This window comes from Gymnodraco acuticeps, unplaced genomic scaffold, assembly GCF_902827175.1.
Source record: "Gymnodraco acuticeps unplaced genomic scaffold, fGymAcu1.1, whole genome shotgun sequence".
NCBI lineage: Eukaryota > Metazoa > Chordata > Actinopteri > Perciformes > Bathydraconidae > Gymnodraco > Gymnodraco acuticeps.
In genome coordinates this window covers 7,345,930-7,362,551 of record NW_022992351.1, presented here as the reverse complement: position 1 = coordinate 7,362,551, position 16,622 = coordinate 7,345,930, and the positions used below count along the sequence as shown (strand labels likewise).

Here is a 16,622-nt window from a genome sequence, read left to right as displayed (position 1 = left end):
ATAACGTCAATGCCTTGAGAGACATTTCTATATGCATGTAAATCTATTTTGGGAAACCAAGGATGAGAGTATGCTCTCAGTACCCTTTTTTAAGAGTGATATGCATTAAAAGTTAGAATGTACACATTAAAATACATGTGTAACTGGGTAGGCTTTGCAAACAATGTCTGTATTTTTGATAAAGGTTGTGTTATCTGGGCTACAATTGCGCCTATTGATGCACATGAGCCTATCATTGTGAGCAGCAGAGATGAATCATGGGCCTGCTATTATTCTGTCATTATCATGTCCTCTATCAAGGAGCTCCGCACTGATGTCTGTCTGCACTACAAAGGTCCCGTTGCATGTCGGGTACAATACTCCCTGGGCGCTGTTTGCGCATGCGCGACAGAAAACTCCATTATTTTTTTTGCTCGGAATCTGTAAGAAAAAAAAACAGTGGGAAACTGTGAATTTGGGATTACATGAATCGTTAAGGTTGTCGGAATACATTTGAATGCTAGTCGGGTTTTCAGAGTGGAGACCAAAGCAGTGGCTGGATAACTGTGCACCAGGAGCGGGACATCCTACAGTCTTGTTGGGACACTCTCCAGAATCAAGTAAATTTCAGTCAGTTAGCTCTGATAGCCTAGCTGCTAGCGTTAGCCCCGAGATCCCAGGCGCAGTAAAATGAAGCGTTATTGCCCTTTGTTTTTAAATCGGTCTGGCAGACGTTGCATAAACGCTGAGAACTGATTGAGCCTGCTTATACGCAGATTGAAGGATGGGATTGTTCATTTCACGGTTATTTAATGAAGTATTGTCCATTTTCAAAACATTCTCTGGCTAGTCCGTTAGCTAGCCAGCTAACTCTTGATTCTCCCGCGAGCCAGAAAAGCGAAGAGTCCAAAACTTCGCCACCACAGAGAGAGCCCGACCAGAGACAGGCTGATAGGTCCTGCTAACATTAACCGTAGCTTACGCTGTCATTAAGTAAGTGCAATATGTTGATCAAATTCATAGTGCTTTTTGCAAAGTCATATTGTGTTTGGCTCGCTTCTGGAATAGTAGCTAACATGCAAGAGTTTTGCATCGGAGTGTTTTGTGCGCCTGACAGCTGTCACGACAACATAGTACAAAGTAGGATAGCCTGCTAGCTTAGCTGTTAGCCTAGCTGCTAGCCTGCCGTGGACCAGTCGTGCAGTTAATAAGATATTGTTATGCATACTACAGAGATGTCGACTTAAGCTCAACTACAATTTCCTTGAAGGTTTTTATTTTAAGCGCTTTCCATGTTGCTTATTTGTGAGCATACATTTTGTTTGTTGGAAAGGCAGCTGCTTATATTGTAGCTAAACATCCAGTAGACCAGGGGCCTATCCAAACACACCCTCCCACTTCAAAGTAGCCCCAGCTTGCTCTGAAGTTGTCTTATTTTCGATGCATCCGGTGTAATTACTTTTATTAAATGCTTTGATTACATAAACAGCAGCAATGCTTAATTACATGAGCTGGTTATCCTGGCTGTGCCTGCCAGATTACATAATCCACCTCCACTTTACTTTGCAGGCTCTCCTATCTTCATCCAAGATCCTACTCTGATGTGACCTGAACAAATAAACCTGCAGGAGTCATCCTCTAAATTGAAGATCTGATTTATAGCTGAGGAAAATCCAGCTGTTTCGGCATCAAGTCAGGTTTTACTGGCAGTCTGTGTGCTTCTAATCCACCAGCATGTACATTGGACAGTGGACACCCTAGCAAAAACAGATCCTGGCTTCTCAAAGATGACAAGGTAAGCTAAATATGCTTTAGCTATTTATTTGAATGCATAACCTTGACAGCGAACCAACATCTTTGCCTTGGCCACACCCACTGGTAAACAGTTGGTACACTATTTGGGTTTGAATATGCTACAATGTGTAGAAGCTTGAATTGTCAGGAGCTTGCACACATAGGTAAAATAGTAGAAGTTGTGCATTTTGCCAGCCTTTTTGGGGACATTGAGGAGCTGGAAGGTATAGTCTATGTCATTGATATTGAAATGGTGCATACATTAAATGATCAGCCTTTGTTGAAGCATTCTTCATGATTCTGTTAAACGTAGACTGAAGTCATCATTTCCCGCGTCATCATTTAGTGTTGTTTAGTTAGATACATGTGGTGCACACACATGCAAGTTGGAGCACTCAAGACTTTATGCAGAGACATTCGTTCATGCGTTTTATGCATGCATGTATTTATTTATTTAGTGACTCAATGTGAGGCCCAACAAACTACACTGACACTAGCTATATTTGCACGTATGCTTTCATTTGAAAAGAAGTTCAGCTGGGGTGGGATTGTGGGCCGAATAAAGAAACTTCACGTGACTATTTTAAGTCCTGATAAAGTGTCCTTCCAAATTTGTATTGAAATGTGATGCCAAATATACAATACAACTACTGCTATTACTGATGCTGTTGGACCTTTTCATTCTGTTACTTCAAAAATAAAAGACAAACACATTCAAACAATTTAGACAGTGACAATGACTTTTTAAATACAACACAATGATTATCTGCCCAAAGGAATTTGTAATAAAACCCCTGGTGTCTTTTCGTTTGGCTGCTCTTCCAAGGTGCTGGCAGGCCGCAGCTACAAAATGATGGGAGGCAGTGAGACTGTCAGTGGGGACAAGGATGGGGTCCACACCACTGCAATACACGTCCCCATCGGCTGGCAGAGGAGAGTGGATGGCGGGCAGGTGATCTATGTCAGGTGGGTTGCTTCAGTTCAAAATAATTTCTCTCATACAGCAGTCAGGCTGTCTGAAGCAGTGATGTAAACAACAACAGCTTGCAGTTTGTAAAGCCCTACACATGGCCATGAGTGAAGGACAATCTCAAGTCTCAATGAGCATTAATATTGAGATCTATTGTTGTTCATATCTTTTCTTTGAGTTTGCTGTTAAAGTTTGTCTTTTTCTTCTGTCTGTAGTCCTAGTGACACTGCCCTATGCTCTCTGGATGAGGTCAAGACCTATCTCTTGATGGATGGCACCTGCAAGTGTGGTCTTGAGTGTCCAATCATCATCCACAAGGTAAAGGAGGCCAATACGCTTTATATTCATGTGTGGGTGTTGTCTAAGTGTGGTTACACAACATACACACGGTTGGAGAGTTGATTGTGGATCTCTACACAGATTTTAACATCTTGACTTCTCTTCAAACTCAACTGACAGTGTGGTCGGCTAGTTATATTATTCATTTGTTTGGACACTGAAGATATCAATACATGTTGTTTTTTATAGCAATGAGTTTTGATATTGCTGTAGAACACTTACCATTACAAGACATTGTGTTTCCATAAAGAAACCATAACATTAAGTCAAATTGATGGTGATATGTAAGTAGCATGGAACTTAGTTGCAGCACTGGAAGGCTTTCGTTGCGAAGGACATGTGACATTCCCGCATGTATTGAATTAATTACCCATGACAAACTGTTTGAATGAAGTTTGTCTAACTGTATGGAGTCATGATCAACCTTTAAATGTGTGAGTGCACATAGTCTGCAATAAGCCATGGTCAGTGTGTGACTAATGAGTGCAATTCCCTTAAATGTCATACATTTCATGAAAAGTTACGCAAAGATTTCTCTCAGAATTGACTAAACCTTGTTTTATCTTGCATCCGCAGGTTTTCAACTTCACTGTGGGAGTGAAGGTGGAGCAGCACAGCCAGCCATTAGGCAAAGCTGAGCAGGACATGACCAAACTGTGTAACCATCGCAGGAAAGTGGTCGCCATGGCAGCTCTCTGTCGGAGTATGCAGGCCTCACAGCTGCCCTTTGCCAACCTTCATCATCCAGGTAACACGCTGCTCCTGTACCTGTCGCACATTGTTTAAAGGAACATAAACCAATTTATTAAAAAAAAGTCAACAGAAGCTGTTCAGCATTATTATTTAAAGTTTTACCTAGTACAACAAAATCATCATTTTTGAAGTATATCTTTGTATATTTTGTTGAATGTGCGCAGTTCTAACCATATGTAGAGGGCTGCAATGGGACTATGATCTCACAGGTCCCATGGAACCCAACACAAAACAAAAAGTATTTAATGAAGTTTAATTGATGAGATTATTATTGGTCTTTACCATGCATTGTTAAATTGTCCTCCAGTAAACCACATGCCTGAAATACAGAATCAGATGTTTCACATGAGTTTCTTGCTCCTCGCTCTTCGTCTCCCATTTCCTCTTTGTCCTTCTCTGAAGTCCCTCATGTTGCTCTCTGGTTGGTGTCTGTTGTACGGGAGTCAACCTCAGTAATCAGAGAAACCGTAACATGATCCATATCCATGTTTAAATAGACCTGTATGGATTTAGCTTGAAGCAGTAAGAACAGAAAGATCCAAGTGTTTCTAATTTCACCGTGGAAAGGGGCAGACATACCGCTGAGACTGTTTTTCATAGTGTGTGATCAGAAACATCGTACGAGTACACGGGATGGTATGGAGGTCTCTGTCAGAGAAGTCAGCAATAGGTGGAATTCCTGCAGTGGCAGGTGAGTGTCGGATTTGCAAAACAAGTGCCAGACATAGCCTTTAAAAACAAAATAATGTTTTTATATAATTTAAATGAATAATTCATGTATTAATAATAAAATATGTTTGGGGCTTTTTGCTGCTAATGTGCAGCCACAGAGACAGGGAAGGGATAGAGAGAGAGATGTGCAGCAAAGGGCTTTCTGCAGTAAGGAGCCTTTGTACACGGTGTGTCCGCTCTACCAGGTGAGCTTCCGGTGTGCCATGAAAACTACTGATATGTTCATAACGGTAATGTACTGCCATGCTGAAACAGAAGACATCACGTGCTGTCATTTGTGATCATTTTGTTTGCTCAGATGATTTGTCTTGCTTAAGTTTATATCCAATAAAAAAAAACCTCAACTTCCCGGTTTGAAAGGTGAAGCCAGCATGAGGACTGTAATCTGTGAAAATGCTCTCTGTGATTTCATCTTAAGACTTACATACTCTCTCAGTGCGTTTTCACTTCATGATTATTATTGAAAAAAATGTGGTTGCCATAACGATTTCTTCTTCCGACTTCGGTACTTTGCTTCACCCTCTCGTATCGTCTCTGGTTAAAATAAAGTGGTGCCGTCACTGTGATTACATTCACTTTTTATCAATTTGTGTTTTTCATAACACAAATTGTCTAGTGCTCATACTTTATTGGTAAAATAACAATCACATGTTGACAATGAACACAGAAGATCAACAACCATCATGCCATGTACTAGGTTACTGAACGAAAGAGGTATTCAATGATTGATATTTTCCACAATGGGTTCTTTAGAAGAGCAATGTGTTGCATTATGTGACACCCACTTTGCTTTCACATGGGACCAATTGCATTTTGTGCAAGTCATGGCTAATGAAAGGTATCTGTTCTTCTTCTTGTGTTTGTAACATTTCCATATATGATCGTTAAGACTGATAATGGCCTCAAGATTGTACACCAATTACATCAAGCATCAACATGCTCCTCCTGAACACTCAGATATGGCAGACTTTCAATTCTCAGTTATTTGTTAATAGACTGTATGCAAGACCTTTTATGAAAGCAGAGAAAGTGACTTCACCGTAACCCATATTTCCTGGCAAATTGAACTAACAACGATATTTGTGTGTGCCCACATCCAGAGATGAGCAGTGGATTGGACAGCCGGGATTCGAAGCGAGTACTGTTGGAGCGGGAAGAGGACGACCATGGCATTTACCATCATCCCAAACTCCGACCCCACAGCAACCTCCACATGACCCCCTGTGCCAGCCCCAAATCCTCCCACCACTTCATCTACCCCTACAATGGCTCCTCCCCTGTCCTTCACACAGGCTCAAACTCTCACCATCCACTAGATGCTTTGAGAAGACTCCATCCTTCTTCCTCCTCCAGCTCCTCCTCCACCTCCTCATTCCCAGCATACAGCGCTGCCCAGAGGTCACCCCGCACCCCCACACCTCAAGGTCAAAGAACGCCCAAAACCCCCGAGACGCCGGGTTCACCTCGTCTAGGCCCCCTCTCTTCACCTCCACCCTCTTCCCCTATGGGTGGAGGAGGAAGAGGACCACAGACTCACGCTTATCACCCTCATGGTGTCATTGTGGGAGGTTCCCCCCTCTCTCCGTCTCCCTCCCTCTCCCCCTCTATCTATAACATGAACTGTGTGTCTCCTCACCAGCGCTCCCGCCACCCTTCAGCCTCTCCTTCCCCCATCTCTGATCAGGGCGGAGGCTTCGCAGCGGCGGCAGCAGGAGGACTGATGGGAAGTAACTTGCATCAGAGGAGGAAATCCTCCTCTTCCTCTCCACACTCCCCTCTCCCAGGTGGCTCCCCAAACCCCAGCCCCCACTTCCCCAAGTACAAGCTGGAAGACATCTTGGAGCAGTTTAAGAACTCAGGCAACAGCAGCACTAATAACCACCACCTCCTGATCCCCACGAACTCCTCATTACTGACCAACCAAAGCAGTAGCAACCCTCTCTCCTCTAAGCCCTCGAAGACCACCTTGAGTCCCATTCAGAGCGCAGGACCACCAGGTTTTGGGTTGAACTCCTCAGGGACTTCTAGTTTACCTCTGGGGCCATATCTGAACCACCACCATCACAGCCATCAGGGAAAGGTGCCCCACCCGGCCTCTTTCCCCGCGAGCAGCCTGCTCTCCGCTGCTGCTAAGGCTCAGCTGGCTCACCAGATAACCCAGGGCTCAAAGGTGGAGGTCTTGAAGGAGGCACAGCAGCAACAGTCATCAAAGGTAACAAACAGCACTTTACATAACAGCCACTCCCCCTCCTCCCATGCTTCTACTAGGCCTCTCCATCCCTCCCTTGCAGCGGCGTCCTCCGTCCTTTTCCCTCCCTCCCACTCTCTGGCCCAGTCCCTGGCGTCCTCCTTGCCCCACCTGCCTCCCATGGCAGAGCGCAATGCGTCGCACAGGAAGAGGCAGCGGCGATCTCCCACAGTGCTCAGCATGCTCAGAGACACCCAGCAGCTGGTTAATGGGCCGCGGAGGACCCCACCGGGAGACGGCGTTTCGGCTACAGTCATCAACCTATCATCCTCTGCTTCCTCTACCTTCTCCTCGCACTCCTCCTCTACCTCAGCCGTGCAGAACCAGAATGCTGCCATGTTAGAAAACCATCACAATCTCATCTCCGGGAGGACACAAAGGCTCCCATGTCCCAGACAGATGGCCCACCTGTCCAGAGCTCCGCGACAAACGGAGGCTCTGGATTTCACTACAGGCTCGACAACTACCCCTCTTGGTTTGGACCCTCCAACCCAGCCTCTGTCTGCGCTGTTGCACCTGCTCAGTGTGCAGAACGCACAGGCCTCTGCTCAGGCTACTGAAGGAGGCAGACACACTCATAAACAAAGCCCCAGGCGCTCCCCATCTTCTCCCGCCCCTCATTCTAAGGTGAGGCACCCACAGACTCGGTCGCCGTGCCGAACCGGTAACACTAATCCTCCCCTATCGGTGCTACAGCCTCTTTCTCCCCCCCCCTCACAGTTCAGATCAGTGCAGTCTCCATCGCGTCCTCAGTCCACTAAATCCAGTCCTCTACACAGACATTCTCCATGTTCTACAGCGCTGTCTAACTCACATTTAGCTTTACACAACAGCAGCAGCCCGTCTCGGCATATGTTGCCGATTCCCTACTATCAACCAACTGAGCATCACATTCCTACAATAGACTCTCTTTCCCAGACTCCATTGCGGGAAACGGAGATGGGTAGTAACAGCTTATCTACATCAGAGGACCTGAGTCATTCTCAAGACAGTGTTTCTATGGCGATACCCAGCTCCCCGAAGCCTCTTGATCTTAGCAACCATGTCCTGGCCCTTCTCGCAGCATCTTCCACTGCGCCCCCGGGGGAGGGCAGCTCCCCCGACCATACCACTGATGTTGTGATGTCTTCCCAAGGAAACCCCACTGCAGGTGAATATATTTTCTGTTTGTGGTCTTGAGAACTAACCTTCATTTTATTGGCATGTTGAAGAAATAGGGTTAATCATAGTGCGAAATGCTTTCAAATATTAAGCATTGATATGAATTGGTGTTTCCCCCCCTATACTGTATGTTATTGCTGCCTTGTTAATGCAATGTTATGTAGCTAACTATCTGTCTCTTGAACACTGCCCAGCTTGAGATGCCTTTTTATAAATGTGATTGATAAGACAGCCTGAACAGAAGTACATGATTTGTGTCTCTGTCACAGGAACAGAGGAGTCTAGATGTGTGGACTCAAAAGTGACCAAACCTCCAGCAGCCACGAGCCCTGGACCACCTATCTCCTCCCGTCTCGGGGATAATCCCAGTCCTCATACACCTTCAGGGGTGGGCGACTCCACCTCTCACTTACCTCTGGCGGAGGCCTTCCCATTCATGAACCAAGAGCAGCTGCTTCAGCTGCTGTCATCCACAGGAGGTCTTCCATCCCTCCTGGACCCTGCAGTCCTGGCTTCATTGCCCCTCGGGGGGCTGTGGTTGGGAGGGCAACATGCACAGATACACCCTGCCAATGCCACATCACAACCACCACAGACTCTAGCAGAGCAGCATCATTCAGAGCAGCAGTTACTGATGCAGCACCAAGAGACGCAGGATCATCATCAGAAGCAACAGCACATGAACACCAACCCCCTGTTCCCCCTGCTGCCCTTGTTGAGCGGGGCCCACGGGGAGCTGCCTCTGAACCTTTTGGGCCTGCTTAACCCGCTCCTGCCCCCAGGCTCAACTCATACCCCAGGACAGGATTCTGATTTAGGGCTATCGGAGAAACCGAGCCTTCAGGCTCTGCTGATGGCCTCCTTGTTGCTCGGGCAACAGCATGGGCCTTTGTTACCTCTGTCTGGGCTGGGTCAGTTGAGCCAGGTGAGCCTGGAGGTTCCTCAGCACATCCCCGGCTCTCTGGAGGGCCTCACCTTGGATAAGACCTCCGGGCTCCTGGATCCATCGGCCCTCTCAGCCGCGGGGCTCCTGGAGGGTCTCCTCCCCCTTCCCCCAGGAGCTGAAGGCTCTTTGCAGGCTCTGCAGTCTCTGCTCCTTTCTGCCGCTCTTCCTCCCCCCCACGCAGCCTTCCTGCCCCTCAGCCCTGCCCTTCTCAATGCTGCCCTGAGCTCAGCTGAGCTCCACCCGCACTCCCACACCCAATTAGCTCCTGCACAGCAAACCCATCATACCCAACCTCAGGTAGGCTCTCCTTTCTCCTGTAGCTGCGTCCTCTGAGCTGCTCCTAGTTTCCCTTCAAAACCTTTGAGCTCATTCCACTGTTTTCCTTCACAACTCAAATATGTTTTTCCCTACATTCTTTTCAAATCAAGTCCTCCTAAAACTAATTCTTGACTTATTTTTTTAACTTTTTATTTTATTACTTTTTATTCAATATATTGTATTTTCTCCCCTGACCCTCTAACGAAACTCCTTTTCTGTCCTTTACTCTGCAGGTACCCACTGATGCTGGTGTTGACACCCTCATCCCTCTATCCCTTCAAGGCAAGGACAACCCCCTCCTCCAACAGTTACTGCCCACTCTGCTTAACTCTGCCCTATTAGGTGAGTTGGTGCCCATCCTGTGTAACAATTATGTCTCATGAGTCAGTATACTAGGAATAATCAAAGTTATACCAGGAAAATCAATGAACTGCTCTCAGTAAGTATACTTTAAACGATGGCATCATTTAGCAGTAAGCCATTATGTGAGCTCATCTCTGAAATGTGTCTTTGCAGGAGATCTTTCCGCCATCACAGGCCTCCACAACATGTTGGGGATCGGAGCAGGTTCCCTCCTCCTGCCGCAGACCTCTGCGTTGGGCATGCCTCTGTTGCATGGTCCTGATGGAGCCATCAACCTGCTCAATAACATACAGGTAGGTAATGAGTATGGAGTGGATAATCATTCAGGGAACAGCTTCTTATTTACAACCTGCCATAATCATTGCAATGCAAATCATGTGGTAATCGCATTGTCTGTCCAAATCTTTCAGCCCTAATGTGCCAAATACATGTATTAAACATAACATTTAGTCAAACGTAAAATAAGTATGTAATCAGATTCCCAAATGTGAACAATTTCTTTTCTTGCTGGCCCATTACATCATTTCCAAATATGGCAGGAAATGTTGATAATTAGCTTTTGGATTCTTTGTCTGTTATTGATTGTCTTACCTTGTGTGTTCCTCCAGCTAAACCTTGCACCACCATCAGAAGGAGAGAAGCCAATGCCCTTACAGGAAACGCAAAACCCTTCCCCACAAGAAGACATTCCAGCCAATCAGATGGCTCCCAGTCCTGCTCGGGTTTCAGCCCCTGCACAGGGACACACTCCACCCCCACATCGGGGCTCTGAGGGCAGGTCTGTCATCGATCCCTACACCTCTTTCATGGACACGATTTATACCTCCTTCCTTCAAGTCAGCGCTAAAGAGCAGGAAGGCAGGGGCCACATGGGGCCGTCTGACCCCACTTCACCCTTCTGTGCCTTACCACCCGTTTCTTTCCCCGTGGAACATCACACCCCGTCCACCTCTGTCCCCACTCTGCCCCAGGCCAGTGCCCCGGTCTCCCTCAGCCCCCGTCGGGCCTGTTCCCTGCGCAACCCAGACTTATCCAGACTCAGCTTGGAAGCAGCAGCCCATTCCCCAGCCCAGGGGACGCCCAAACCCACTGAGGAAGGCTCTACGTCACACTTACAAAGGAGACGGGCTATGGTGGGGGGACACACTCACCCAGAGCCTCCTCTGCCATCTATATACCTAGAGGAGGCTAAGACAGACTATACAGGGCAAACTGCAGCTGTGTGCCCCTATGTGGAGGCAGGGGTAGATAGGCAGGGGCATCTTCCCCACCCGGGGTACCTCAGTCCCAGGGATGGGTGCAGTGGGAGGCCCAACGAGGAGACAGCTGGGACATTGATGCACACCGAGCAAGGAAGGGTGAGTGTTTCCTCTAAACTTTATAAAAAAGATGGAGGCAACCTTTTGCAAGAGTCTGAGCTGCAGATTATGCGTATCTTTATTCCTACGTGCTATAACTGACAGCATTTACAAAAATGTCTGATGGATAATAGAGGCGGATGCTAACTTGGCTCCAACTCTACGGTCCCTTCTTGGATTGGGTTCACTGGGAGGATCTTCTGAAGTGTCTGTTGTCCTAATGTTTTTAAGGCTGTTCCTCCTGGCGTATGACCTGCAGTTATTACAAATGATGGGCTTTATATCTTCTACACACCGATGACTTTCTTATTGTGCCATTCTGTGAGACATAAAACCAATATGTGTGTGAAGTATACCTGCAAGAGAATCAGATATGTTTTATATATGTTTCTCTAAAGATTTTTACATCATAGTGATTCTGCACAAATGTCTTACTGAGACACCAGACTGCATCTATGGAACAAAGCCTGTATAAAAGAGCAATGTAGCATCAGGATTGACTTGAATGACTTCTGATGAATATTTCTGATTTGACCTCCCAAGGATCAAGCTGGAGCAGCGGGTGGAGCCAGAAGAGGAAGGAAAAGGAAACAAACGTAAGCGGTTTACTTCTCTGACACGCTTTAGAATTGCCTGGAGAACTCAAGTTCCAGTCTCAAGACTTGGCTCTGTAATGAATCAGTGCGTTAAGCTTGTTCTGATATTTCACAACCTGCCGTCAGGTCAAAGTGATTTTATTGTGCGGTAGAGAGTATTTATGTGTTTCCTCTCTTTGTTTGCATCAGGCTACAGAATGTGTTAGAGGACTTCAGAGACATGGATGCTACAGCACTAGAGGAAACCAAGGCTATGGTAAGACCCCAGCCCCCCCTCAGTGACCTGCAGATCTGTGGTTTAGTCAAGCACAGGTTCTTAATAACCCCTAGCTCAGTGGTTCTCAAATGGGGGTACGCGGACCCCTAGGGGTACGTTGGAGTACTGTAGGGGGTACGTGAGATTTATTTTATGTTAATGATAAAAACAAACATAATTAATGCATTTAAACAAACTACTAATAGTAGATTAACTACTTTATTCAAAAGTTTACAGTAATTCTGGATAATAAAATGGGAACAATAAAAGGGGTGCTCTCTTTTCCTCTCCCTCTCCTGACAGCCCGTCAGGCTCGTGCAGCTCGCTGAACCTGTAATAAGTGACCCGACAGTAAAGAATACATATATGTATAACTAGTATAGCTAGTTCCAGAGTAGATAAACTAGCTAAGTGTGTTCGGTCTAACTCTTAGTGTATTTTGCGCCGCTCAACGGTCCGTCACAGCAGGGGAGCTTTGATCCGGAAGAGCTGCGTGTTTTCCATCAGCAGCAGCTGATCTGATCTCTCACTCACGTCCGGTTAGACTTCACTCGCGTTTATGTCCAAATCTATCAGATCTAGCTAATGATATGACTGCCTGCTTATCAAAAGGACCTAAACAATAAGCGTTGCTTGGCAACGGTGTGTGGCCGCAAAGTATAGCTGTTGTTGTTGTATGTTTATATCAGGGTTCAAAATCCCATGCTCATAAAATGCTCATATATTTTTTTCTCTTCATTCCCCACGCCCCAAAAATAAATAAATACCAATTTTAGGAAAAGTAACAACGTTTGAGCAGTGTGGGTTTTATATTAACAGTTACACATATTTTCAAAACGCGAAGTGTAATAACTGCAGTGGCCTTCCTGTCACCGAGAATGACAAGCCCATGTTTCACTACATTGTAAATACAACTTATTAAAAAGATCAGTTCAATGTAACTAATGTCGTCTTAGTGTTATTGCATGATGTTGAAATTGGTTTGCCATGAATTTAGTGATGGATTGTAAACATTTGAAATGTAGCATTTAAGTGTTTCTCAGTTACAATGTTGTTGTTTTAATAAATCAGACACTGATGGTGCAGCACTGTACCTCTTTATATAGGCATTTTTCTCTAACAAATAGTTTTTGCGCTGATCAGGGGGTACTTGGCTGAATTATTTTTCAAAGGGGGTACATGATTGAAAAGTTTGAGAACCACTGCTCTAGCTAGTATTATGGAACTGTTTTGAGTCTGACTATTTCCAAGCTTTAGACCTTATTCCCCCCCCCCCCCCCCCTTGTTCACAAAAAACGTTGATGTTACTACTACAGCTTGGGATGTTATACCCATCCTATGACTTTCCCTCTAGCACCCAATGAGGTTCACACTTGGGCTTGACATTTATTAAATTGATTTTCATGAAATAGACATGTAGGTTTCCCTTCAGGATTAATTAATTAATAACATGATTGATCTCTTAGCTTTTCATGTAGTGCCATCATCAAATCCAAATTTGTATTTGTACTTTGTGTTAAAGGTGGGGTAGGTAATTCACTTCAGAAACACTTGTTATATTCCATGGAATGCTCTTAACATCGATAGCAATGAATATATTAAATGCTTTGACAATAAATACATTACAAAAATTCAATCTGGAAACCGTGGAGCTGTAAAAAGCACGACCAATCATTTTAGCCGGCCCGGCTAAAATAACTGGATGGCCTACCTGCCTGTCAGCCTTCCATCTCGTGTACAAACGTATCTCGTGCCCTCATTGGTCATGTGCGCGTTCGTGTGTGTTGGAGGAGGGGCTCTGTAAGGAAGTCTGAAGGAAGGGGCAGATTTTTTTCCGGCTGCGTACTTTCAAATTCTAGGGCACTCGAGCTGGTTTCTCCATTCTTATCGACTCTACCTTTAATAACCAAATACCCGCAACATTTTTCACAGCCTCAGTTTTAATTTTTATTCCAATGATTACTAAAAACAAAGATAGCCAACAGGATAAATTCACCTGCCAAGCAATAGCATGTTAGCATTGTTATTGTGAGCATGTTTTCCTGCTGATGTAAGCAAGAGCTCCAAGTTCATGTAATCCTGTGTTTTCATGTCATCAAATGACTGCTGTACAAATGTGATTTACATATGTAAGAAACTAAATGAAAGTGTGAATTAAGGAGCTTTCCATAATACCACATGTTGGCATTTGAAGATATACAAATTAAATGTCACGGTTATCCTGACCACAATACTGATATTCCTCCCATAATCACCCCAAGTATGCTTAGAACGGATAATTGCACTAAAACATCTTTAAACTGCTCGTCCTTACATTTTGCTCAGACAGAGAGGACCCACATTGTCATCATAAAATTGTGTATTTTAATCAAAAAAGTACTTCTTGTACACATTGGCTAAATTGCTGAAAACTGCAAAAGCCAGACCCTGAGTCAGTTTGAGGAATGGCAATGATTGTGCACTTCTGACTGCAGTGGTAGTCTTTCCACCGCTGGGGGGCTGCTCTGACTGTAAATCTCTGTTTCTCGTTGCAGACGGCGCTGCTGAAGCCCGAGAGGTCGGTCCGCGGCAGGAGGCGACGAGGCGCCAGGTCTCAGAGGCAGTGATTGGTGGAGGGAGCTGTAAGTCAGCTGTTCACCAATCAAAGGCGGCCAGACGCCTCACTTTCCACCTCCATCTTCACCACTGTTTGGAACTTTCTTTTATTGATTCAACTGCACTAATATTATGCTGTTGTCATGTCAACCAGTTATGGCAACCACGATGAAAAAAAACATAGGAGAGAGATCTTGTCTGAAAGGTTAATTTATAAGTAAAAAAGGTGAGTGAATACTTTCACTACTCTTAGTTGTAGTTCACAAAATAATGGTTGCTTTACTTTGTGATCGGAGATCTGTTAATGATGGTTGGTGAATTATATCTATAGGAAAACACAAACATACAACTATGTGAGTCAGGAATAAGCCCAACTACTTGAACGAAACTCTGTTGAAAGTGTGTACGTGTGTGGATGTGTGTGTCTATGTGTCTGAGTGTGTGTGGACAACAGTGCTGTTGCTGAGCCTCTCACTGTCCAACGGTTAGGAGACATGTCATTCTAGTCGATGAGACCCGTCTGTAAGATAAAGGGTTCTTTGCGGAGGCACACAGGGGTTGCATTTCATGGAAATGTTTGGAAGGTGATGGAAGAGAATATAAGAAGGAACACACTTGAGTTTTTTAAAATCTTTGTCCCATATAAAATATGTTTTATATGGGACAAGCCAAGGATATAATGTTCACCGTGTCAGGTTTCATGATCAGTTTACATCAACCAGCGGTCACACAGAAATGTAATCATGGTTTCTCGTATCCTGTGAGATGTTTCATGTACATCACTTATTATTTTTTTGATCGAGAAAACATTCATTTAAGAAATGAAGTCTTTTGTACAACTCTTCGAATCATGTCATAGGTCTGGAAGGTCATGGACATGATGTGAATCTGACACCAGCCACAAAAATTAAATGTGGAGCAATTCAGAAAAAATGTATTTTGCTAACCCACTGTCACATGCTGTCAGTTGTTGCTGTGATTAATTCAATGTAGCTGTGGTGTGATGGAGAATATTTATTATATCTGTCAACCCAATACTCACCCAAGCTTCACTCCTCAGCCATTAGATACATGTCTGGAAAAGATATTACATTCTGAACAGAAATATCAGCAGGAATCACGAGTTAGTACAAAGTTTAGTATGTCCTTTGGTCGGTTGAACGAATGGCTGGAAACGTAACGCACGGGGAGCGACGACGTCTTCATGTTGGTGTGTTTCTGTGGATTTGGAGTGAAATCCTCCCTCCGTCTCCTCATGTCACTGTTTGAGCTCTCCTCCACACACTGCCCTGCCCCAAGAGTACTGGCATCTCTTGCTGTATTTAAAAGAAGAATAAAGAAAAGTGAAAAAGAAAGCAGATTATGCAATTTCTACACTTGGAGATTTGTACATATGTATAGTTAATGTGTTTTATTTTGATTTTATATTGTTAGAGAAAGAGACAAGAGAGAAAACAATGAATTGTGAATTTTTCTGGGAATTGTAATTAAGTATTTTTCTCATTCTACCCTTTTCTTTCAATACTTATGTTTAAAAAGACGATTCAATTGTGGACTGTAGCTTTCTTTTTTTATATGGGAGTCTTTTTTATTTAATATTAAACTATTTACAGAAAATGTACCCCGTGTTGATTTCTATTCTGAAAAGGATGTGATAAACTTTGTTAGCTTGTAGCTATCTGAAATGTCATTTGAACCAACCCATTTTGAAATAAGGATTGTATTGAACATGGTGCCATTGCAGCAACAAATATGTTCTTATTGCCCTCGGAAGAGGTCTCGTATTTGCACTCAAGTAAAACTACTTTTGAATATACACAATTTAAGGAGAACAATATATACACGTTTACTCAGTAGCATAAATTCAGTTTGCAGATACATCTTTAGAGAGATATGTTTTCTGTTTATGTTCTTTCTGTTAATCGTTTTATCAAGATATCTTAAATAATGTCAGCTTTTATTATAAAAATGCCCTTTAATTAAAAGATCTGCTCAATATCACAACATTATATAAACAAGAATTTGGTTACAGAAACATACACATATTTGTATATGTTTATATATATTAAAAATATAGAGGATTGTGCAGCCTTGTACAGTAAGTGCTTAATGGTTGCATTCTGTATTGCATTTGTATCACCAATGTGTTCACTTTTTACAGGATGCATTCTTTTCAAATGGCTATGTGTTTTCACTTTTTACATTATGCTGTGT

The 16,622-nt window shown here is 44.1% G+C and overlaps 1 protein-coding gene across 4 annotated transcripts; it reads left to right on the top strand.

Annotated features, from left to right (window-relative positions):
* The first annotated feature begins 385 nt into the window (after positions 1-385).
* Positions 386-15,763, top strand: mbd6 (methyl-CpG binding domain protein 6). 4 transcript variants are annotated; one of them, XM_034209325.1, is made up of 13 exons: positions 386-599; positions 1,549-1,774; positions 2,600-2,739; positions 2,959-3,061; positions 3,659-3,830; positions 5,668-7,965; positions 8,246-9,219; positions 9,474-9,582; positions 9,757-9,896; positions 10,212-10,961; positions 11,505-11,557; positions 11,747-11,813; positions 14,348-15,763. In XM_034209325.1, exons 3-13 carry the CDS (start codon positions 2,624-2,626, stop codon positions 14,417-14,419), a joined length of 4,854 nt encoding a protein of 1,617 aa, XP_034065216.1. In that variant the 5' UTR covers positions 386-599; positions 1,549-1,774; positions 2,600-2,623; the 3' UTR covers positions 14,420-15,763. The 4 variants fall into 4 exon arrangements, with proteins under 4 accessions (XP_034065216.1, XP_034065217.1, XP_034065218.1 ...); XM_034209326.1 differs by having other exon boundaries at positions 386-972; XM_034209327.1 differs by lacking the exons at positions 386-599; positions 1,549-1,774; positions 2,600-2,739; positions 2,959-3,061; positions 3,659-3,830 and adding exons at positions 3,843-4,526; positions 4,660-4,797.
* The last annotated feature ends 859 nt before the right edge of the window (positions 15,764-16,622 follow it).